The sequence below is a fragment of the Cnephaeus nilssonii genome (assembly GCF_951640355.1).
Source record: "Cnephaeus nilssonii genome assembly, chromosome: 3".
NCBI classification, from domain to species: Eukaryota; Metazoa; Chordata; class Mammalia; order Chiroptera; family Vespertilionidae; genus Cnephaeus; species Cnephaeus nilssonii.
This window is the reverse complement of record NC_137074.1, coordinates 80743417-80760818: the sequence shown is the minus strand read 5'-3', so window position 1 is coordinate 80760818 and position 17402 is coordinate 80743417. Positions and strand designations below refer to the sequence as shown.

Below are 17402 nucleotides of genomic sequence, written 5' to 3'. Positions count from 1 at the left end.
CCACCCCATTCTGGCCTCCCTGTCCCCTGGACCGCAGGCCGGGTGGGGGGCTTGGCAGGGGCCTCCCGGGGACGTTTTGTAAATGGAACTCTGTCCTGTGGGCCTGTGACTTGATGTTTGTACTTCGATTTTGGTAATACCGAGCTTTATTCAACAAATCAAGTTCTTTTTTAACTAAAAATAATAATAAATAAGTTCAAAGATTTTATTTAATATCACACACACTATATTAAACCAATGTAAACAATTGTGATTCTCTTTCAGAAACATGATGGCCACTTCACAGTCATCCAGTTGGTGGGTATGCTTCGAGGCATTGCATCAGGAATGAAGTATCTTTCTGATATGGGTTATGTTCATCGGGACCTAGCCGCTAGGAATATATTGGTCAACAGCAACTTAGTATGCAAAGTCTCTGATTTTGGTCTCTCCCGGGTGCTGGAAGATGATCCAGAAGCTGCTTATACAACAACTGTAAGTTTACATGTTCTTTTCTAATATAGCTCGTTTGCTTTTATTGTTTTTAATGTCAGAGTATTTCTGCTTTTGGTTTTCTAATTTTCTGCTCCTGTCTGTCATTTTCCCAATTTAACATCATTATTTAGTTGAAAAACGATTTTCTTTATCTGAGTGCCTGATTTAAAACAAAACCTTCTTATATTTAACTTTTATTTCTTCCATTATACTGGGACTTTATTTTAACATATTCCTGAGGCCCGTGCCTTCACACAAATCTGCCTTAGCCTGAGATATTCTTGATGCTTCATAAATTATCTCCTTTAAATCAAGTTTTGTGCGTTGAAGAATGGTGCAATCAATTAAGTCAGTGATAGTGACGAGTCAATGGTTATGAAATGACTTTTTATTCCTCACAGCAAATGCTTTGGAATGATCTGATCATACTTAAAAATGAATAAGATAGGTTTCTCTGGAGATATAAAAGTACACTCTAAACCTTTACTTGAACAATTCTTGGGGAAAATGTGAACAGGAATAAAAGACTAAAACTTTAGAGCCAGGGTGTTGTATGTCAATTATATTAACTTAACTCAAGAATATATTGTTTAAGCATTTCTGATCACCTCAAAACCATTTCATCCCACTGATCATTTCGGTGATTGTTTTAAGAGTTCAGTCTCAAAGTCTCTCTTCCGTTATCTTAAAGCTAACAATTTATAGAATTATACTATGTTCTGTTACTTTTTAAACAAAACCCTTTCCATTGACTCATTTGATAGCTTCAATGAGAAATAAGTCAGTAAAATTATTCAAGATGTTTTATTCTCTTCTCTTTTTCTAATCTTACACATTATTCTAAAAGATACCAATCTATTATTTAGTTGCCTTTTACTTCATTTTCTGTGAGATTTTTTAAAATTTCACTGTAAAAAATTACTTCAGATTGGATGCAAGTTTAATATTATGAATGAAAGAGGTTATGCCCTTACTATGTTGGCTTTGTAGAAATTGTCTATATTAATTTATCAGTGATATTTTCATTAATTTCTCCAACAAAGAAATACAGTTCTAAGGAAAATAAATTAATCTCTCAGAGTCTGATGTGTAAGGGAGCAGTATCTATTGATCTTTTAATTTGACAAAAAAAAAAACTTCATAAAATAAGTCTATCAATTGAAAATAAATTACTTATTTTAGAAAAAGCGTCTTTTCAACTCCATTTTCTAATTGGGAATGTCATAATTATTTTCTTTTTTTCCAAGGACTTTATTTCTTCTCTTTTATGTTTATAACTGTATAACTTAAAGCAACTTTTCAAGTTATAGAACAATTCATATAAGATTTTTCTCTTATGCATATTATTTCCAACATTGGAGAGTAGTGTTTAAAGTTATATAATTATTATAAAACATAATATTTTCAAAATTGCAACAAATACTATCTATAAAAGGAATAAAATAAAATAAGAAATAATACTAGATTCTTTGATGCTTATATAGATACTAGTAGCCCATTTGCAGGAAGAATCCTGCAAGCAGCCGCTGCGGCTGCACGTGTTGCCGCAGCCGCTGCCATTGCGGCCGCCAAGCCTGCACCTGCGCACCATTGCCGCCCACCCTGCTCCACCCCGCCCCGCCCCGCTCTGCCCCACTCTGCCCCGCCCGGGCTTTCCCTCTGGCAGCCACCTTGCTTTCCGCTTTTCCTCCCTCTTCCTTCTAAGTTGTCTTCAGTCTTCACTCCTCCCTCCCTCAGCATATGCAAATTAACCGCCATCTTTGTTGGGTAATTTGCATACTCACCCTGATTGGCTGGTGGGCGTGGCTTTGGCTGGTGGGCGTGGCTTGGGCATAGCGAATGTGCGGTCAATTTGCATATTACTATTTTATTAAGTAGGATACTTGAAATTCCTTGTTAATATTTCAACTGGTTTTTAAAAGAAGAATCTCATAACTAAATTTAGGATACTAATAAAATTGGCACGGTAACCCAAATCTTGAAGTATGTATATGTTTTGTTTAGTCAGATTTGACATATATATTCTAGGCATGTTCTCTGTCTGATATGATTACAGAGGCTAAGAAGCCAAGACCAGTACTATCTTAATTTAAATTTGACTACAGAATTAAACATCAAATGAAGTAACCAGTATATTAACACTCTAAAGCAGTGATGGTGAACCTATGACATGCGTGTCAGCACTAACACACATAGCCATTTCTGATGACACGCGGCCACATGCCGAGGATGAAACATTTGCTGCTCCTGAGGATGAAACATTTGCGACTAGAGTCTTGGAGTTAGTTTTTTCCTCAAAGTGACACACTACCCGAGTTATGCTCAGTTTTTTGGCGAAGTTTGACACACCAAGCTCAAAAGGTTGCCCGTCACTGCTCTAAAGAATGCTTCTTAAAAGCTATAGATGATGCTTCAATTAAGAAATGTTCCTGCATTTAACAGGTATCAATTGAACGGTAAATAATGTAATCAAGCACATTTTTAAAACATTTCAGAAATACCTAACTGTTCAGGGGATCCCGGGGTACTAAATATCACACACTGATTACTCAACGTTTAATGAATATGGACATTCACTACTTACAATGGCAGAGCTCTTGCCTTCATGAGCTTACCCTTTGACAGGGTAGAAAGACTGATGTTTCCTTGCATTAATTATGTCATAAAGGTCTGAAAAATAAATATGGAAGTACAAAAAAAGCAGAGGTCTGGAGAAGGCATCACAGAAAAGATAAAATTTGAACCATATATTAAAAGATTTCAGAACTGCAAACACTGAACAGCTGCGAGCACCAGAACACCGGTCCCCTATCGGCGCAAACATTCGGATTCAAAGGAACCCTTCACTGAACCACGGAAAGGTCAGATTTCGCCTGAAATAAGGTGTGGTTTCTAATCCCCGAGGTGGGAGGGAAGCGCGCGAGCTGCGGGACCAGCGGGAACCGGGAGGTCTGTGCCTAGAAAAACCGGCGGCAGTTGGAGCTGCCGTGATCCCTGAATGTGGAAGGGGGTCCTCTGAGTTGCTAACTGAAGTGACCTCTTAAAATCAACTCATTTTAATCTGACGAGGAGGATCAGACTAAGAATTTTCAAAGGAGTGCGGGCTCCTTAGTCTGGCGCACAGACCCACTGTCCGCACACTTGGGCTCTTTCCGACTCTGCTTACTAAGCCCAACGCATAGGAAAGCCCAGGTGGAAAAACCCTGAAAGACTGCAGGGGAAGTTGTTTTTTCGGAACCTGGGAACAGAGCTAGGTGTGACCATCGGAGAGGCAGCTGTGAGGCACACACCTCCACAAACCGGTAGTGAGTGCCATAGAGGGGAAAAAAAAAAAAAAAAGCTAGAGAGGCCCAGAAGTCAATTCAGAAACACTGCCACCCAGGGGCTGAAACGCTAATTGTCTCTGGTGTAATCAAAAATACATACGAGAAATTAAGACACGGCCGGCTTAAAAAGCAGGATTGGCTTACAACACGGAGGAGCAGAGGAACGAAGCTGAACTGAAATACCGCCCAGACTGGGAAACAGGCATACCAAACAGAATAAAAGAGGAAGTGAATGACAGCCGCTACTGCACATTTTAGTCTTCCTATTTTTTAATTTTTAATTCTTTTTTCAATTTTTTTATTCTAATTTTTTTATTTTCATTTTTTGCATCTTTTACTTAAGAAAAAAAAATTTTTTTCTTTTTCCTCGATTTTCACCTTTTTAATTATTACATTTTTATTTTCAATCAGCATTATTATTGCTATTATTTTACTTTTTTTTTTTTTAAAATGTCATTAGATTTTCTCTTTCTTTTATTTTGGGATTAGTGTCCTACATTCTATTTGCATCTTTCCCTTACCCTATCTCAACGCTAACATTTTGCCATCACTCTCCTCCTAACCTTTCCCCTTAAAAAAATTATTTTTCTCTTTGGCCTTTTGTTGTTGTTTGCTTGAATGTTGATTAGATTGAATTTTTATGCTTTTTTTTATGAGATTGTTTTGATTATACTTTTTGTTTGTTTGGTTGGTTCTATTGTTTGCTTTGTTTTTGTTTTTTTTATTACTTTTGTTTTCCCTTGCCTCACTTGATATTGGTTGCTGTGGCAGTTTGTATTAATCTCCAGGCTCGTGTTGCTGGAATTTGCTGGGATTAGTGGTTGTTCTAGTGGAGTCTACTCCCCATATATATATAGTTTGTTCCCCTTTTCTCTCTTAGTATTGTTCTTGCCTCTTACTCATTTTTCTTTTCTTTTTTCTCTCTGCTCTTCTCCCAAGTTCAGATTCACACTCTTTTTTTTTTTGTTTTGTTCTTTCTTTTTACTCTCCCTCTTCCACTCCTATTCCCTAATTTGTCTTTCTCTGATGGTTACCTTTATTGGAGGTTATTAATATCGTGAATACAATTCTGTTTAGTGCCTTGTGTGTTGTGCCTGGTTGTGTTGTATTTGTATCTTTAAATCAACGCCGGAGAGAGAACACTATATAACCAGACATCCGGAGAAGAGAGACCATGGGGAAACAAAGAATTAGCCCCCCCAGGAAAGAGAAGCAGGCATCACCAGAAAAGGAAGTAAACGAACTAGAGGCAAACAACCTATCAGAGAAAGAATTCAGAGAAATGGTCATAAGGTGGATGAAAAGAATGGAAGATAAATTCGACAATATGAGTAAGAACCAAGAGGAAATGAAGAAGAACCAAGAAGAAATGAAAAATGACATCGCTGCTGTAAAGAACTCAATAGAAAGCATCAAGAGTAGACTAGAAGAAGCAGAGGACCGCATAAGTGAGCTAGAAGACAAGATGGAAAAAAATACCCAATTACAACAGCTTCTAGAAACAAAAATTAGAAAGCATGAGGAGAGCCTAAGGGAACTTCGGGACAACACAAAACAAAACAACATAAGGATAATAGGGGTACCAGAAGGAAAGGAAAAGGAGCAAGGAATAGAAAACCTGTTAGAAGAAATAATAACAGAAAACTGCCTTGATATAGGGAAGAAAAAACCCACACAAATCCAAGAAGCTCACAGAGTTCCAAGCAAAATGAACCCCAAAAGACCGACGCTAAGGCACATTATAATTAAGTTGGCAAACACCAACGACAAAGTAAGAATCTTAAAAGCGGCCAGAGAGAGACAGACAGTTACATACAAAGGAACCCCCATCAGACTAGCAACTGATTTCTCAACAGAAACTCATCAAGCCAGAAGAGAATGGAATGAAATATACAAAGTCATGCAAAGGAAGGGTCTCAATCCAAGAATACTGTACCCAGCAAGGCTATCAATCAAAATTGAAGGTGAAATCAGGAGCTTCACAGACAAAAAAGGGCTAAGGGAGTTTATCACCACCAAACCAGCAATGAAAGAAATGCTAAAGGGTCTGCTGTAAAAAAAAAAAGAAAAGAAAAGAAAAAGAAAGAAAGAAATAGGAAGCAAAGAAGGAACACAGGGGTATAGAATAAAAATGGTGACAAATAAGTGCCTATCAATAATAACTTTAAATGTAAATGGATTGAATGCCCCAATCAAAAGACACAGGATAACAGATTGGATAAGAAAACAAAACCCATATATCTGCTGTCTACAGGAAACCCACCTCAAAAAAAAGGACGCATACATCCTGAGAGTAAAGGGATGGAAAAAGGTTTTCCAGGCGAATGCAAATGAAAAAAAAGCTGGGGTAGCAATACTTATATCTGACAAATTAGATCTCAAAGTGAAGGACATAACAAGAGATAATGAAGGCCACTTCATAATACTAAAAGGAGAAATCCAACAAGAAGAAATAACTCTGGTAAACATATGCACCCAACACAGGAGCACCAAGATACATTAAAAAACTCCTGGAAGATATCAAAGGAGAGATTGACAGCAATACAATTATAGTAGGAGACTTCAATACCCCACTATCACCATTGGACAAATCCTCTAAACAAAAAATCAGCAAAGAAACATCAATCCTAAATGACTCACTAGACCAGATGGAATTAATCGACATCTTCAGAACATTTCACCCCAAAGCCACAGAATATACATTCTTCTCAAGTGCACATGGGTCATTTTCAAAGATAGACCATATGTTAGGACATAGGCAAAGTCTCTCCAAATTCAAGAAGATAGAAATCATATCAAGCTTCTTCTCAGATCACAGTGGCATAAAACTGGAAATCAACTACAATAAAAACAACCCAAAGAAATCAAACACATGGAGACTAAACAGCATGGTATTAAACCATGACTGGGTTACCAAAGACATCAAGGAAGAAATAAAAAACATCATGGCAACAAATGACAATGAAAACACAACAATCAAAAATCTATGGGACACAGCGAAAGCAGTCCTGAGAGGGAAGTTCATAGCTCTACAAGCCTACTGCAAAAAACAAGAAACAATGGTAATAAACTACCTAACCAAACAACTCAAAGAGTTAGAGAGAGAGAGCAACAAGAAAAGCCCAGTGTAAGCAGAAGGAAAGAAATAATAAAGATCAGAGCGGAGATAAACGACATAGAGACCAAAGAAACAATACAAAAGATCAACAAAACCAAGAGCTGGTTCTTTGAAAAGATAAACAAGATTGATGGACCTCTAGCCAGGCTCACCAAGAAGCAAAGAGAGAGGACCCAAATAAACAAAATCAGAAATGAAAGAGATGAAATAACAACAGACCCTGACGAAATACAAAGGATTGTTACAAAATACTACGAACAACTCTATTCCAACAAACTGGACAACCTGTTGAGGAGGAAATGGACATATTCCTAGACAAATACAACCTTCCAAAACTCAATCAGGAAGAATCTAAACAGCTCAACAGGCCAATAACTATGGAAGAAATTGAAGCAGTCATCAAAAAGCTTCCGGCAAACAAAAGCCCGGGGCCAGACGGCTTCACAGGAGAGTTTTACCAAACTTTCAAGGAAGAACTAAAACCTATCCTCCTCAGACTATTCCAAAAAATTCAAGAGGAAGGAACACTTCCAGGCTCCTTCTATGAAGCTAGCATCACCCTAATACCAAAACCAGATAAAGACAACACAATGAAAGAGAATTACAGACCAATATCCCTCATGAACATAGATGCCAAAATTCTCAACAAAATCCTAGCAAATCGGCTCCAGCAATACATCAGAAAGATCATACATCATGACCAAGTAGGATTTATCCCAGGAATGCAAGGATGGTACAATATCCACAAATCAATAAATGTGATACATCACATAAACAAATTGAGAGATAAAAACCACATAGTCATATCAATAGATGCAGAAAAAGCATTTGACAAAATCCAACACCCTTTCTTGATAAAAACTCTCAACAAGGTGGGAATAGAAGGATCATACCTCAACATAATAAAAGCTATATATGATAAACCCACAGCAAACATCATACTCAATGGGCAAAAACTAAAACCATTTCCCCTAAGAACAGGAACAAGACAGGGATGCCCACTCTCACCACTCCTGTTTGAAATAGTACTGGAAGTATTAACTACCGCAATTAGGCAAGAAGAAGAAATAAGAGGCATCCAAATTGGAAACGAAGAAGTGAAGCTGTCCTTATTTGCAGATGACATGATATTGTACGTAAAAAACCCAAAAGATTCCATCAAAAAACTAATAGACTTAATAAATGAATTCGGCAATGTAGCGGGATACAAAATTAACGCCAAGAAATCTATGGCATTTCTATACACCAATAGTGAACTTAAAGAAAGAGAGACTAAAAAAGAAATCCCATTTACCATCGCACCAAAAAAATTAAGATACCTAGGAATAAACTTAACTAAGGAGGTAAAAGACCTATACGCGGAAAACTAAAGGACACTGAAAAAAGAGATAGAGGAAGACGTAAACAGATGGAAGAACATACCATGTTCATGGATTGGTAGAATCAACATCATTAAAATGTCCATACTACCCAAAGCAATCTACAGATTCAATGCACTCCCCATCAATATACCAACAGCATATTTCACAGACCTAGAAAGAACTCTCCAAAAATTCATCTGGAATAAAAAAAGACCCCGAATAGCCGCAGCAATCCTTAGAAAGAAGAATAAAGTAGGAGGGACCTCCATACCAGATTTCAAGCTGTATTACAAAGCCACTGTTCTCAAAACTGCCTGGTACTGGCACAAGAACAGACATATAGATCAATGGAACAGAATAGAGAATCCAGATATCGACCCAAACCACTATGCTCAATTAATATTTGACAAAGGAGGCATGAACATACAATGGAATCAAGACAGTCTCTTCAATAAATGGTGTTGGGAAAATTGGACACACACATGCAAAAAAATGAAACTAGATCACCAACTTACACCATACACAAAAATCAACTCAAAATGGATACAGGACTTAAACATAAGACGGGAAACCATAAAAATACTAGAGGAATCCACAGGCAACAAAATCTCAGACATATGCCAAAAGAACTTTTTCACTGACACTGCCCCTAGGGCAATGGAAGCTAAAGAGAAAATTAACAAATGGGACTACATCAAAATAAAAAGCTTTTTTACAGCAAAAGAAACCATCAACAAAACAACAAGAAAGCCCACTGCATGGGAGAACATATTTGCAAATGCTAGCACTGATAAAGGTTTAATCTCCAACATCTACAGGCAGCTTAGGCAACTTAATAAAAGGAAGATAAATGATCCAATAAAAAAATGGGCAACGGACCTAAACAGAATATTTTCAAAAGAAGACAGAAGGAAGGCCAAGAGACACATGAAAACATGCTCAAAGTCACTTATTATCCGAGAGATGCAAATCAAAACAACAATGAGGTACCATCTCACACCTGTCAGAATGGCTATCATCAACAAATCAACAAACGACAAGTGTTGGCGAGGATGCGGAGAAAAAGGAACCCTCGTGCACTGCTGGTGGGAATGCAGACTGGTGCAGCCACTGTGGAGAACAGTATGGAGTTTCCTCAAAAAACTGAAAATGGAACTCCCATTTGACCCAGTATTCCCACTCCTGGGAATATATCCAAAGAAACTAGAAACACCAATCAGAAAGGATATATGCACCCCTATGTTCATAGCAGCACAATTTACAATAGCTAAGAATTGGAAACAGCCTAGGTGCCCGTCACCAGATGACTGGATCAGAAAACTGTGGTACATCTACACAATGGAATACTATGCTGCCATAAAAAAGAAGGAATTCTCATCATTTGCAGCAACCTGGATGGAATTGGAGAATATTATACTAAGTAAAATAAGCCAGTCAATGAAAGAAAAATACCACATGATCTCACTCATTTATGGATAATAAAGAACATTATAAACTGATGAACAAAAAGAGAGTTACAGAGACATTAAAGCAACAAACAGACTTTCAAATTACAGGGGGAAAGTTAGGGAGAGGGGGGGTAGATAAGAAATCAAACGAAGGACTTGTATGCATGCATATAAGCATAAACAATGGACGCAAAACTCTGGGGGGTGAGGGCATGTGTGGGTGTGGGGTGGGGGGGGGTAATGGTAAGATATGTACACATATAATACCTCAATAAAAAAAAAAAGATTTCATTAGGCAGAGAATTGGAGGAGAGGTCCAGAGAGAGGAAACAGAAAGATAAAAAAGATTTGCAAATTTGGGGAAGTAAATGGCCATGTTGATGAAACCGTGGACCGTTTGGAATGAGGATGAGGAACAGTGCAGGGGTCAGGTTGTGAAGGTGGTTGGGTGGTACTTCAAGAAATATGGAGGTTTTTCTATAGCAAGAGATAGACATTGACTGATTTAAATAGGAGAATAACAAAATGCATGCATGTCTTAGAAGATATTATTGACAACAGTGTGAAAAAGGAAAGGGAAGGGGGAGGGGATGAAGGACAGAAGGACTGGTAACTAGGAGACTACTTAAGGCCTTGCTGCTATGGCTCAGAAAGACTACATGGACTTAAGTCATAGGTACTCTGTTTGTCTCTACATAATGCCAGATTGAGCATTGGCATACTGCTGAAATTTTGTGTAAAATTTTCAGGACTTCATATAAATATACTTAGGCCCCAAATACTTTTATTTCCTGTTAAAAAATAAAATGAAATGGTTAGAAAACAGCCTAGTGAAGATATATCTTAATTCAAGCAAATCCTGAATAATAAAATACAAAAGAAGAATGATCATTTATTTGAAAATGATTCTTTGTTTTATAAAAACATTTATAGCAAGCTTCATTGATATGTTTTTTAAAGTATGACTTCATTTTTTAAAGTTATGTTTCTGAGAACATATCTTTTACCCAAAATTACTTTGATTTTTTTCTCTTGCTTTGTAAGTATAATTGCTATTTCCTCATTATTTATAAATGGTTTTATAATCTGTGTTAAGAATGGTTAGGAGGTAAGGGAGGAAAGTGGAGGGTTTTTAAATCAGAAAGACATGGATAAATTTTTTTTTTAATCTTCAAGAAAGTAATTCTTAGAACAGTACGCAACATGGACATTTTCCATTAAGATGACTTGACCAATTTAGAGAGCCACTTATCACAGCAAAGAGCAGTAAGAACTGGTTAAAAGACAGGCTGAAAGTGGTCTCTCCCTCCCAGGATCTTGCCTGTGCTGTCCTCACTTCTTTCCCCACAGGCATGCATCTCCTAAACTCTACAGGACCCCATGAGGCTTGCAACCAGGACAGCAATGGGTAGCTGCACTTCATCCTGGGCAAACCTCCTGAACCTGTCCCCAAGACCCTCTTTCTCTGACTTCTTAATGAGCCAAAGCAGACCAGCCCTTTCTCTTTTTTTTTCTTTAAAATATATTTTTACTAGGGGCCCGGTGCACGAAATTCGTGCATGGGGTGGGGAGGGTCCCTCATCCCAACCTGCACCCTCTCCAATCTGGGAGCCCTCAGGGGATGTCCTACTGGTGGCTTAGCCTGCTCCCCGTGATTCTCTGCTCTCTGCAGACCTGCCTGCTTGATGCCACCACAGGCCCTGGTGTCTGCTCTCTGTGGGGCCTGCTTGCCCTTAGCCGCCGGGGCCAGGAGTAAGCATGGCCCTGCTGTCTACTCTCTGGCTCACCGTCGCAGGGGCAAGCAGAGCCCTGCTGTCTGCTCGCTCACTGCAGGGGACTGCTTGCCCCTTGTTGCCACGGCCAGGGGCAGGCAGGGCCCTGCTGTCCCCCACAGTCTGCTCACTCGCTACAAGGGACATTCCCGCCCCACCCCTGGCCACTTGCACGCGCACTGGCTCAAAGCGCCTGGGTCCCGGGGATGTTCTCACCTCACCCCCGGCTGCTCCACACCTGCGCGCGTAGGCCCGGGGTGCCCAGGGGTCGTTCCAGGACCCTGGCTGCTCCGGGCCTACACGCAGGCCTACAGGCTCAGAGCGGCCTGGGTCCCAAGGACACGTGTCCCCAGGACGCAAGCTACTTGGCGCAGGCGTGCACAAGCAGCCACCATGCCCCCAGTCACTCTGCACCTGCATACGCAAATTAACCCGCCATCTTTGTTGGGCTAATTTGCATACTCACTCCTGATTGGCTGGTGGGCATCGCAGAAGTACAGTCAATTTGCATATTTCTCTTTTATTAGTATAGGTTGATTTCAGAGAAGAAGAGAGAGATAGAAACATCAATGATGAGAGAGAATCATTGATTGGCTACCTCCTTTACACCCCCCTACTGGGGATTGAGCCTGCAACCTGGGCATGTGCCCTTGACCAGAATCAAAACCAGGACCCTTCAGTCTGCAGACCAACACTCTATCCACTGAGCCAAACCAGCTACGGCTCCCAGCCATTTCTTCTTTTACATCCCAGCTTTAATAAGCATCCTCTAAACTTAAAAAAAATAAAATAAAATACAGGCTGGAAACTGTTTATTATACTGAACTGGTCAGTCAGCACATGGCAGATAAGCAGAACAGCCTTTGGAGCCAGAGGCTGAAAGAGATGTGACAAGACAGATTACTCTGCTGATATGAGTCCATTAGCACCCTACTTAGAAGACATACATGTAATAAACACAAATTTATTATTTACACTAGAGGCCCAGTGCATGAAATTCGTGCAATCCTGGTGGGATCAGGCCTAAACGGGCAGTCGGACATCCCTATCACAATCCAGGACTGCTGGCTCCCAACTGCTTGTCTGCCTGCCTGCCTGATTGCCCCTAACTGCTTCTGCCTGCCAGATCACTCCCTAACCATTCCCCTGCCAGCCTGATCAACACCTAACTGTCCTCCCCTGCAGGCCTGGTCACACCTACCTGTCCCCCCCTGCAGGCCTAGTTGCCCCCAACTGTCCTCCCCTACAGGCCTGGTCCCCCCCAACTGCCCTCCCCTGCAGGCCTGGTTACCTCCAACTGTCCTCCCCTGCAGGCCTTGTCCCCCCCCAACTGGCCTCCCCTGCAGGCCTTGTCCCCCCCCAACTGCCCTCCCCTGCAGGCCTGGTTGCCCCCAACTGCCCTCCCCTGCAGGCCTGGTTCCCCCCAACTGCCCTCTCTTGCAGGCCTGGTTGTCCCCAACTGCCCTCCCGTGCAAGCCTGGTCGTCCCAACTGCCCTCCTCTGCTGGCCAGGGCACCCCTAACTGCCCTCCCCTGCTGGCATGATCACCCACAACTGCCCTCCCCTGCTGGCCATCTTCTGGCAGCCATCTTGTGTCCACATGGGGGCGGCCATCTTATGTGTTGGGGTGATGGTCAATTTGTATATTACTCTTTTATTAGATAGGATTATAAAATACACTAAAGTAAATAAAAGGATGAGATTTATGAGTAGACATAAATAGAATTTCTTCCTACAACTTAAGAGTGTTTTTGCCTATACTGTTTTAGGTGTGAGACCTATTTGTTCAATATGCTTTAAGGCCCTATTTCTTGGAGGGCCAATAACAAAAAATAAAGGGATTCCTTTTTTTTATTTTTGGAAGTTTTTTAAATTAAATTTATTGGGGTGACATTGGTTAATAAGATGGGTTTCAAGTGTACAATTCTATGATACATCGTCTGTATATTTCATTTTGTGCCCACCACCCAAAGTCAGATCTTCTTTCATCACCATACACTTGATCCCCTTCACTCTTTACCATCCCTTTCCCCCTGCCCTCTGGTAAATGCCATACTGTTGTCTGTGTTTATGAGATTTTGTCATAAAGGGATTCTTGAGAGTAGATAAATGACTATACCGAGAGAGGACCAAGAGTAACCAAATATAGTTAAACAATATAGTAAAACCAATAGATGTGTGAACACCAAAGAAGCATGATGGCTACAGCAGTAGTAGCAGATTTTCCTGGTAAACCCTGTACTAAAATACATTGAGCCTTTGCAAAGGGACCTTAAGAACTGGTAATGACGTGAAAACTAAGAAATGTGCGCTGTGGGCTAAATACAGAAAATATTTCACAAAAATAGGATCTAGCTGAGGACTAAGCCTTGCTTTTATATGCCAATTCTATGAAAGCATACCAGTCACTTAGCAAGGGGAAATTGGTGAATGGTTATGAACCACAGCTAATGATACATATACAATAAGCAACACGTGGCTAATTTAATCTGCATGAAATTTGCTGAGTTTTGATTGTTCTCTGATTATATGGTCTCCTATCTGGTTATAATTTTGATACTAAGAAATCTCTTCCTCTTCTGAATCTGTCACACTTTTCAATGGAGAGCTGCTTTCTATCCTGTTGCAGAGCAGGGACTCTCTCATTGGAATGCCACTAAGTAACCAGACTTAAATATAGTTTGAAATGTAAAGCTTCTTTGCTCGCAAATAGGAAAATGAGGTCTTACTTACCTAAAATATACATTGAAAGATGTGTTATGGCTCACACTTATATATTTAAGTTTTATTTAAAATACAATGCCAGCTGCTGTTTAGATTTCTAAAAATTAGAATAATTCATTTTCTTATATTTTAAATATCGAAACAAAATGGAAGATCAGTTTATCACCATATCTGCTAGAAATTAAGATTTGATTCTGACTTTCAGTTGTGTTCATTTTGTGTTACCCAAGGCGAATTTTGTTTTTTAATTTGACAACAGCAATTCCATACAAGTACTTTGAAATCCAGAACTTTATATTGGTAACACATAATGTTCATAATCACAGTTCTGTTAACTTGCTGGTCTATTTACTTTGCATTCATAAGACTTCTTCCAAGCTCCAACTCTTAACCTCCTCTCTTCTACATAAAATATGAGAAAAGTCAAATCTGTGATCTAAAAAGGCATAGTCTATATTCAATATGTAGATAATTATCTTATATAATAAAAGGCTAATATGCAAATTGTCCCCTCGGGAGTTCAACCGGGAGACTGGGAGTTCGATCACTTGCTATGACGTGTGCTGACCACCAGGGGGCAGCACAAAACATGGCAGGCTACCAGCGGCAGCAGGGGGGCGCTGAGAGAGTGAGGGAAGGAGGAGGTGTGGGGAGGCTGGGAGGCAGGGAACCGTGTGGTAATGGTGCACGGGCAGCAAGGGAAGGAGGAGGCAGGGAGGGGGGGAACCTGATTGGCCCTGATTGCCGGCCAAGCCTAGGGACCCTGCCTGTGCATGAATTTCAGGCACCAGGCCTCTAGTAGCAAATAATGGAGCAACAGGATGGGGACATATTTACATGTGCATTTTAAAGTTGGAGAAAGATCTGAGCAACCTTCTTCCTTTACCTAATTCAAGTGTTTATAAATTGGCCTGACTTTTGACATGAATTTTTAAGTCTTAAGACACACCCAGGTTGAAAAATAAATATTTTTAATAAAAGTGAGATAAAAATTATTTTATATCATTCTGTCTTTAAGTACTTTAACATAAGTAATTGAGATTTGCCTAGAGATCACATTTAACCTGCTAGTTAAACATACTCAGAATTTTCACTCATTTTTGTCTCATTTAAATAAAAGTGTTAACTGTAAAAAGTTATACAGTAAGAAAAAAAATGAATGCTTTCATTTAAAATCATTTACTAATGGATTCACTGAATAAAAGGACTTGTACTGAAAAATATTTCTGATTTCTTGAAATTTAAAAAATAACTTCTTATTCTTCAAACTCCTATTATAGGATTATCTGTCCATTGGGTCATTGATGGTAGAGGTGACATTGTGCTAACATATAGCATTTCATCAAATGCATCTTACATGTCTACCCTAGGTGAACCAGGCCCAACCTGAAGAATAACTTTTACTTCAATTTTTCCTTAAGATTTAGCCAAGCTAAAAATGGAGAAAGTATGACAGCTTTGGACACAAGGCAGACCCTTAAATAGAGGACAATGAAACCTAGTAGCCCACAAAAATCTACATATCATAGCACAAACAGAATTCACTCAAAAAGTAAAGGAAATGACAGTTTATTCTTCAGCAAATGTAAATGTAAATTCAGTAGCCTGATTATAATGAAAAAAAAGTGTAAATGTAAATTCAGTAGCCTGATTATAATGAAAAAAATGTAAATGTAAATTCAGTAGCCCGATTATAATGAAAAAAAAAGTGAGAAAAGTAGCAATGTTATCAGAATGCTGTAATGTGAAGATTTAAATAACTTTTTTCAATGAAAAGATGATAAACATATAAACCTTGGAAGAATGAAAAAAAAATAAAGTCCTGGTCAGATGAATCAAATTCATCACTAGGAAAAGGACTGTGCTATTTGGGAAATATAACAAAATTATTCCTCACCAAAAACAAAAAACAAAAAAAACAGTTCTCACTTGACAGAGACTATGATAGTTATTAATCAAAATGAGTCAAATATATATACCATTATAATGAGCTGAAGAAGAAGAAATCGATATGCCAATATTAAGTTTCCTACTTTCAAAAGAAAAAAGTACCATTGAACCAGTAAGTAGATTAATTCATGAGAAGAAAACCTGACAGTTTTTACTTACCTCTGTCAATATAAACTTTTTTAAAGGAAATTTTTATGATCTAATATATAAAAGCTATATTCTCAGAAATTAATGTCTCCACACTTTGAACCCAAATGCCGGAAAACAAATTCACAACAATAGAGATGAAAGAGCAACAAAGCTTTATACTAAACCAGAGAAAACATGTGTTAAATGCAAAGCAAGAGTCATCTTCAATTACTGTTCAAGAGGTAAACACTATATATATCAGCGAGGACAATCTTAAAAGCAGCAGGAGAAAAGCAGTTAGTTACATAGGAGGGATCTCCCATAAGGCTGTCAGCTGATTTATCAACAGAAACTTTGCAGACCAGAAAGGATTGGCACAAAAAATTCAAAGCCATGAAAAGCAAGAGCCTTCCCTGACCAGTTTCTCAATGGTTAGAGCACCGGCCAACGAACTGAAGGGTCATGAGTTTGGTTCCAATTAAAGGCACATACCTGGGTTGCAGGTTCAATCCCTGGCCCTGGTCAGGGTGCATACAGGAAGCAACCAATCAATGTGTCTCTCTCACATCAATATTTTTCTCTCCCCTTCTCTCCCTTCCTCCCTTCCACTCTCTAAAAAGCAATGGGAAAAATATCCTTGGGTGAGAATTAACAAAAAAAACAAACAAAAAAGCAAGGATCTACAGTCAATATTACTCTACCCAGAAAAGCTATCATTTAGAATTGAAGGACAGATAAAGAGCTTCTCAGACAAGAAAAAGCTAAAGGAGTTCATCACCACCAAACCAGTATTACATGAAATATTAAAGAGTATTCTTTTTTTTAAAAAAACTTTTTTTTGTATTGATTTCAGAGAGGAAAGGAGAGGGAGAGAGATAGAATTATCAATGAAGGGAGAGAGTCATTGATCGGCTGCCTCCTGCATGCCCCCCTACTGGGGATGGAGCCCACAGGCCAACGCTCTATCCACTGAGCCAAACCAGCTAGGACTTACAGAGTATTCTTGAAGAAGACGAAGGAGAAGGGGAAAGAGAAAAAGATATAGATAATAAAATGACAATAAATACCTGTCAACAATTACTTTAAATGCAAGTGGAGTA

The 17402-nt window shown here is 39.1% G+C and overlaps 1 protein-coding gene across 7 annotated transcripts in view; it reads left to right on the top strand.

Annotated features, from left to right (window-relative positions):
* Positions 1-17402, top strand: part of EPHA6 (EPH receptor A6) — a 1012702-nt gene that overhangs the window by 837539 nt on the left and 157761 nt on the right. For all 7 annotated transcript variants that reach the window (XM_079766996.1, XM_079766992.1, XM_079766995.1 and 4 more), the window contains one exon: positions 265-474. In XM_079766996.1, the coding sequence (XP_079623122.1) occupies positions 265-474 (210 nt within the window). The remainder of the gene's footprint in view (positions 1-264; positions 475-17402) is intronic.